Consider the following 8217-nt stretch of genomic DNA (forward strand, 5'->3'; position numbering starts at 1 on the left):
TAAAACAAAATCCATACGTAATTGTCGACGATCCGGTGAACAACAAAAAGGTAATTAAATCTAGTAGTGGAATTAATGAAAACGAATCAAAGATATCTGTTCGTGATCATTCATCTTGTAGCCTTCCGCGCTTTCTCTCGCCGTCTCTTCTAATAAGCAAATTAGCTAGGCACCGGTAAGGACTTTAACCAGAGTGCATGGATTAGCAAGGACGTCCGACTCTACAGTTGACTTTACCAGCAAAGCGGGTGAGTCTCCTAACATAGCTGCCGGGCTTGGCGTTGATGAAATCCTTGCTGGAGTACTTGAGCTTGCTTCGGGAGCCGCCGGATTGACGGAAGAAAGCGCCGTTTATGAGCAGGTCTCCTTCTGATCTCCAGGTCCACTGCTTCCATTCGCTCTCCGGCGCGTAGTCTCTCTTTGTCACCTCCTTGGCCGCCAAGTCGGGTGGAGCTATGTATCTATTGCCCTGGCTGATGATGGTTGGGTGTTTGCTTCCGCCGACGGCGTACATGAGCCAGTGGGTGTAATCGTTATTCAAGACGTGGAAGAATCCCCAACGGCATCTGTTATCGAATTTTGAATCGATTTAGTTTCACATAAAAGATCATGAAATTAGAAGCTCCATGGATCGTCTGCCTCACCTTGGCATTCTCTGGATCAGACCCTTTCCGAAGTGGTTAAATGCAATTGTGACCTGCATGATAGCATCCTTGGAGTTGGCGTCGCTTGCACCCATCAACATCACCTGCAACAATGGCCGCCATTAGAGAGGTTTTTTCTTTTCTAATTAATGGCTTCGCAATATCAAATTAGTAGTAGAAGCATACATCGTTATGTCTGGTGAAATGGTTGTTAGAGATAGTGATGGCTGTGGAGCCTTCGATGACGTCGATGAGGCCGTCCTTGCAGTTAAACATGGAAAGGTGATCCAGCCACACATTGGTGGATCCAAACACGGAGATGCCATCGCCGTCACTGACAGTTCTCAATCCGTAATGGCCGGGGGAGTCCCTGATCATCCCTCCGGGGGCTATGACGATGTCGTGGATGTGAATGTTATGAATGATGACATGTTGCACGAACTGGATGGTGAGGCCGGCACCATGGGCGATGTGGACGTGGGCGCCGCGTCCATCTATCGTCTTGTAGCTATTGATCAAGAGCTCCTCGTTCAGTCGGATGATCATGTCCTTGGCAAAGATGATCCAAAGTGGCTCGTCTTGGATAACTGCGTGACGAAGAGTTCCCGGCTTGGGGTTCAGCATATCGTTGTCGGAGGAGTCAGTGACGACATAGATCTTGCCGTACTTGCCACCCATCGTCTTCCGGCCGAAGCCCAAGACACATTTAGCGAGCTTCTTCCTGCTCTTAGCCCAACCTGGTTGGCACCTCCAACATCTGTCAATGGGGTTGGTGCTCAGGCAAGGGCCGGCGTACTTGTGCCCCAAATGCCTCCTAGTGCTGTTGCGATCCAAAGCCTCGTGAACCTTGATGTTCGTATCGTCGGTTAGCTCATCTGGATAAGGGTTATACGCCTCCAATGCAGCCGCCTGCGCCTCCTCTGCTCGTTTCACCAATACATCGTCCATAAACGCGATGTCGGCCCAAGCAGCGGGCAGTGCCGCCAAGGCCAAGCAGAAGAGGAATGAAAGGAGCACCATGGGCTTGTAGCCGTTTGACTCCATGTTTGTCAGTGTCGGGTTGTGGTGATCTGCGAGGTCTGGCGCTAGATGTTCTTGAAGAACGAAGAGAATGCCAGACCTAACTGATCAAACCCGGCCAGAAAATTAACAAGCTCTCACAGTAACTCCTTGGGATGGTTGCTGCATGGAGTACAGAGACGGAGGAGGAAAGGATTATTTATAGGAGAAAAACCATTAAAAATGGCAAGAAAAGAGGAGAATGAATGGTAAAGAGTGATTCCAAGTGGTCGCAGGATGAGAGCTCTCAAATGGCTCTTTTACTACTGCTAATAGAAAGCTTTCTTTCTCTCTCTGCAATTTTTTTACGGGAGAAACGACGATCCCGTCCATCCACAGAAACTGAGATCCAAAGAGTAAGGGAATGAATTCAGGGGAGTTCGTTAGACGTATTCTATTTTACTTAAATCCATTTATACCCATTTTTAATTTAATTATCAATTTTGAATCGAATATTTTTTTTCTATTCTTCTTTATTTAAATTTATTTATTATCTCAAATGTACTCGTGTTTGTATTTATTTAATATTTTTATTTATTATATTAATTTTTAATGATAAAATCAGGATAATAATATTTTGGGAATTTTACTAAACTACCTATTTTTTTAAAAATATTTATAAAAATAACCAACTCACTAACTTAATTTTAAAAAGGGAATTTTACCAAAATACCGGTTTAAAATAACTTATTTATAATAATAACGAAGACCACAAAATATTTACAAAACTACCGAACTTTGACCGGTCCACTGTATATGTGGACAGTCAAAGGCGACACGTAAGCTTTGACTGCTTACGTGTCACCCCGTCATCAGAGCGGCACTGTAGATGAACACATAGGCTGCCATGTCATTATTATTGACATGTCATCTGCCACGTCATGATAAAATTTTGAATAAATTTTAAAAAAATTAAAAAATCAAATACACTTTTTATTACCTAATATCTGAAATAAAAAATTAAAATTTTTAAATAAACAATTAAAAAAATAACTCTTACTTATTTAACACCATTTAATATCAATAAAAATATTTATTAATTAAAAAAAATTATCGTTATACTTTTTATTACTTTATATTTTAAAAAATAAAATAAAATAAGTAAAATATTAGATTTAAAATATTTATAAAGAAAAAAAATCTTACTCTTAAGTCTTACCACATATTATTGATATAAAATATTTATAAATTAAAAAAATATATAAAAAGTTATTTTAGAGTTTAAAAATACAATTTATTTGTATACTTTTTATCACCTTATTTAAAAAATAATAATGTTTACAAATTTAAATATTTATAAATAGAAAAAATTTAGCTTTTACCCATTTATTATGAATTTAAAATATTTATAAATTTTAAAAATCTTACTCTTAAGTTTTACCCATATATTATCGATTTAAAATATTTATAAATTAAACAAAATATACAAAAATATTATTTTAGAGTTGAAAAATACTATTTGTATACTTTTATTACCTTATTTAAAAAATAATAATAATTATAAATTTAAATATTTATAAATAGAAAAAATCTACCTCTTACCCATTTATTATGGATTTAAAATATTTATAAATTTAAAAAATCTTACTCTTAAGTTTTACCCATATATTATCGATTTAAAATATTTATAAACTAAATAATATACAAAAAATTATTTTAGAGTTAAAAAATACAATTTATTTGTATACTTTTATTACCTTATTTAAATAATAAAAATATTTAAAAATTTAAATATTATAAATAGAAAAAATCTACCTCTTACCCATTTATTATGGATTTAAAATATTTATAAATTTAAAAAATCTTACTCTTAAGTTTTACCCATTTATTATCGATTTAAAATATTTATAAACTAAAAAAATATACAAAAAAATTATTTTAGAGTTAAAAATACAATTTATTTGTATACTCTTATTACCTTATTTAAAAAAAAATAATATTTATAAATTTAAATATTTATAAATAGAAAAAATCAACCTCTTACCCATTTATTATGGATTTAAAATATTTATAAATTTAAAAAATCTTACTCTTAAGTTTTACCCATATATTATCGATTTAAAATATTTATAAACTAAAAAAATATACAAAAAAATTATTTTAGAGTTAACAAATACAATTTATTTGTATAATTTTATCGCCTTATTTAAAAAATAATAATATTTATAAATTTAAATATTTATAAATAGAAAAAATCTACCTCTTACCCATTTATTATGGATTTAAAATATTTATAAATTTAAAAAATCTTACTCTTAAGTTTTACCCATATATTATCGATTTAAAATATTTATAAACTAAAAAAATATACAAAATTTTTTTTTAGAGTTAACAAATACAATTTATTTGTATACTTTTATCGCCTTATTTAAAAATAATAATATTTAGAAATTTAAAATATTTATAAATAGAAAAAATCTAACTCTTACTCACTATGGATTTAAAATATTTTAAAAAAAAACTTACAAAAAATATATTTTAAAGTTTAAAAATACAATTAATTTGTATACTTTTTATGACCTTATTTACTTAATAATAAATTATTAAAAAATACATTAGTTAATTAAAAATTTTACAACACCTTTTATTATTAATTTAAAATATTTATTAACTAAAAAAATATGAATATTTAAAAATATGATAGAAACATTGAAACAAAAAATATTAAATTGTGTTCAAGGTACAAGAGATTGTTAATGGGAGCCATGGCGTCCCAACATATATGACATAGTTTCAAAAGACTCAAATTACATTTCTTGAACCAAGTTATAATACACCCAATTTTTCTAACAAACTTCATAGAGGACGAACTAAATAGACTCAACCTGTAAAGGTACACCTAGCTCATTCATCATCATAATGCTCCTTTTCCTCATCATCAGAGTCATCCTTCTGCCAAGTAGTTTCATCAATAAGAGAAAAATTAAAATCTCCTTGTTACTCTCATCTGATATCATTGCATGACTCCGTGCATAATCTACAAAGCCATTCTGGTCTGTCTCTGAGTCTATCCACCCATTACCAATCTGCACACAGTTTTCAATCTTTTTTTCTTAATTTGAAAGCTCTAAATATGATCAATGGAAAGTCGTATATTAATAAATAATTTTACATCAAAATATCAAAGAATATTAAAATTCTCATTCCACTCTTTTGTCTGATTATAACAAAGGGCCTTGCCTGAAATTTCTTCATTTAGATAAACATATCGGTCTTTGTCGAAACAACTCTTCCTTCTCCGTTCTGAACAAAGAAAAGCACATTGAGGCATGAAAGTGAGGGACCATGAAACTAGCACGATTTTCATTACAAAAAAAGTTAAAGAGGGAGAGAGAGTACTCACCTTTTACAGTGTTATCGCAATGAAACTCATCGACATGTTGAGACTTAATTGTCATTTGAGAAATTCCTTTCATGCCCATCTCCTTGATGGGCATCAAGATCTATTATCAACACCCTGCATAGTTCATATACAGCAAAAACAATTTGGCGAACAAAGTGAGACATCTGCATACACAAAATCCTCCCCTTTCTGCAAAGAAGTGATGAAACCCTCCACCAGCATTTATGGCTGCCCACGTTCCTATGTGGGCAGCCATAGAAAAATGGATCAGCATTCAACAAGAGCAGGGATGAAATGATTTTACACAACTCAACAACAAACTGAGCATGTTAAATAATATTAAAAGAGTTCTAAGCCATCTAAAATCAATCGACTAATTCTATAACAGATGACTAGTCCTAACAATGCAAAAACACACCTAAGTCCAAATTCACCGAACACCCCTGGTAGAACCCCATATGACTTCGCAGTCATTACGAACCGTACCTCGTCAGTGATGGGGGTCGGGCTTCGTTGGCTAATGGATGCCCATGCAGGCAACTCGGTCTAGTTTGAACTGGACCCAACCTATACTTAATCAGATTCTCTACCCATCCGTAGGGACACATGGAAACTAAATAAAACATAGACAAAAAAAATACCATGTGGTGGTTATGTATAACACCCGAATCTCCTCACCTCATGGCAAAATCATTCCATAACACTTCAAAATTATTCAACAACATTCTACAACATTTAAAAATCAATCGACTAATTCTATAACAGATGACTAGTCCTAACAATGCAAAAACACACCTAAGTCCAAATTCACCGAACACCCCTGGTAGAGCCCCATATGACTTCGCAGTCACTACGAACCGTACCTCATCAGTGATGGGGGTCGGGCTTCGTTGGCTAATGGATGCCCATGCAAGTAACTCAGCCTAGTTTGAACTGGACCCAACCTACTCTTAATCAGATTCTCTACCCATCCCAAGGGACATGTGGAAACTAAATAAAACATAGACAAAAAAAATACCATGTGGTGGTTATGTATAACACCCGAATCTCCTCACCACATGGCAAAATCATTCCATAACACTTCAAAATTATTCAACAACATTCTATAACATTTAAAAATCAATCGAACTAATTCTATAACAGATGACTAGTCCTAACAATGCAAAAACACACCTAAGTCCAAATTCACTGAACACCCTTGGTAGAGCCCCATATGACTTCGCAGTCACTACGAACCGTACCTTGTCAGTGATGGGGGTCGGGCTTCGTTGGCTAATGGACGCCCGTGCAGGCAACTCAGCCTAGTTTGAACTGGACCCAACCTACTCTTAATCAGATTCTCTACCCATCCCTAGGAACACATGGAAACTCAATAAAACATAGACAACCCACTTTCCATTACCCAACCTACTATTAATCAGAATTTGTACCCATCCTAGTAACTAGGGCAAACATAATAAAACAAAAACAAAATAAAAAAACCCATGTGGTGGATATTTATAACACCCAAAGCTCCTCACCACATGGTATGATCATTCCATGACACTTCAAATTTATTTAACAACTAGCAACTAAAAATCCTGCAAATCTTATCTCAATAGAGTAAAATGCAACTTCATAAATCAGAAAATTAAACAAAATTAACTAAAATTAAACTAGCAACTTCAAAAAGTACAACAAATTATACAGAAAATCCATAAACTAAAATTAAACTTTACAATAATTTTAATTTATCTGCAATTGACAGAAATTTCATTAATATAAAATCAGAAATTAAACAATAAATCACAAAAAAAAATACTGTAATTAAACACCTAAATTCAAATCAACATTATAATTAAACACAGTAATTAGATTCAATTAAAAAATGCCCTAAAAAATCACCCTGATTCGGCTTCTGAAATTCAAATTGGGGTCTTCGGTTTCGAGAGAAGGGGTGGCGAGAGAGTGAAATAATAGGGTATTAAGAGAGGGGACGCAAAGAGGAAATTATAGGGTTCGGTTTTGAGAGAGGGGGCGACGAAGAGATGAAATGATAGTTTTCGGTTTTGAGAGAGGGGGCGACGACGAGATAGAAATGATAGTTTTTGGTTTTGAGAGAGGGGTGGTGAGAGGATGAACAGAGGGGAACGAAGAAGAAGAATGAGAGTCTGGGTTGAGGCGAAGAGAGAGCGGTTGAGAGGGGGGCGTCGTCGAGGGTGAGGCCGAGGCAGAGCAGCAGCAGCAGGGGAGCGGCCAAGGTCGAGCGGCGGTAGCAGTGGAGCGAGCGGCAACAGGGGAGCAATGAGAGGAGGCGGCAGCAGGGGAGCGACGAGAGGAGAGCAGCCGAGACGAGAGGCGAGGAGACAGAGCGCGGAAGAGTTTAGAATGAAAAAATTTGAGGGCTAACGTGGCACGTGCTTACGTGGCCATTGATGACATGGCAAAAAGACAATAATAAAAATGACATAGTAAGCTACGTGGCAGATTATGTGTCAATAATGATGATGTGGCGGACTCTGAATTTTCACTTTGATGACGGGGCGACACGTAAGCAGTCAAAGCTTACGTGTTGCCTTTGACTGTCCACATATACAGTGGACCGGTCAAAGTTCGGTAGTTTTGTAAATATTTTGTGGTCTTCGTTATTATTATAAATAAGTTATTTTAAATCGGTATTTTGGTAAAATTCCCTTTTAAAAATTCTAAACTTTGACCGGTCAATAGCCAACTTGGAAAGTCCAACGCTTTGTGTCAGCATTGACCATCCACATGGAGCACATCATCTGCCATGTCACCATCCCGAATGTGCATGTGCCATGTGGTTGCTATGTCAGCATACCACATCAGTGACGTGCCACTTCAACATGATTTTTCTCCTTTTTTAATTAAGGATTTAATTTTTTATAATTTAAAATATTATTTATTGGTACATGTTTCATTACCTTCTATTTATTATAATAAAAATATAAAAAATTTATATTAATTATTTAAAAAAATATTTTTTCTAATATAATTAACACCTTTCATTATCGATTTTAGATATTTTATAATTTTAAAAATATTATTAAAATAAATATTTATTTTAAAAAATCTTATTTGTTTGTACACTTTTATTACCTTATATTTATTGTAATGAAATATAAAGTTTATATATTAAATAATGAAAATTTCGTATTATAATCTATTTAA

The 8217-nt window shown here is 34.2% G+C and overlaps 1 protein-coding gene across 1 annotated transcript; it reads right to left on the minus strand.

The window, feature by feature from the left end:
• Nucleotides 1-202: 202 nt before the first annotated feature.
• Nucleotides 203-1664, minus strand: LOC137948907 (pectate lyase-like). The gene is made up of 3 exons (XM_068795122.1): nucleotides 831-1664; nucleotides 645-748; nucleotides 203-566 (listed from the first exon to the last, which is right to left on the minus strand). The coding sequence occupies exons 1-3, from the start codon at nucleotides 1662-1664 to the stop codon at nucleotides 203-205; spliced, it is 1302 nt and encodes a 433-aa protein (XP_068651223.1).
• Between the last annotated feature and the right edge of the window lie 6553 nt (nucleotides 1665-8217).

This window comes from Aristolochia californica, unplaced genomic scaffold (genome assembly GCF_029961685.1).
Source record: "Aristolochia californica isolate CCGP_79_NKW_82.1479 unplaced genomic scaffold, dmAriCali1.0.hap1 SCAF_13, whole genome shotgun sequence".
NCBI lineage: Eukaryota > Viridiplantae > Streptophyta > Magnoliopsida > Piperales > Aristolochiaceae > Aristolochia > Aristolochia californica.

Coding starts and splice junctions, on each gene's coding strand:
- LOC137948907 (XM_068795122.1), bottom strand. CDS start 1,664: ATGGTGCTCCTTTCATTCCTCTTCTGCTTGGCCTTGGCGGCACTGCCC. Junction 749..830: donor ATTTCACCAGACATAACGAT/GTATGCTTCTAC, acceptor CCATTGTTGCAG/GTGATGTTGATGGGTGCAAG. Junction 567..644: donor CTGATCCAGAGAATGCCAAG/GTGAGGCAGACG, acceptor ATTCGATAACAG/ATGCCGTTGGGGATTCTTCC.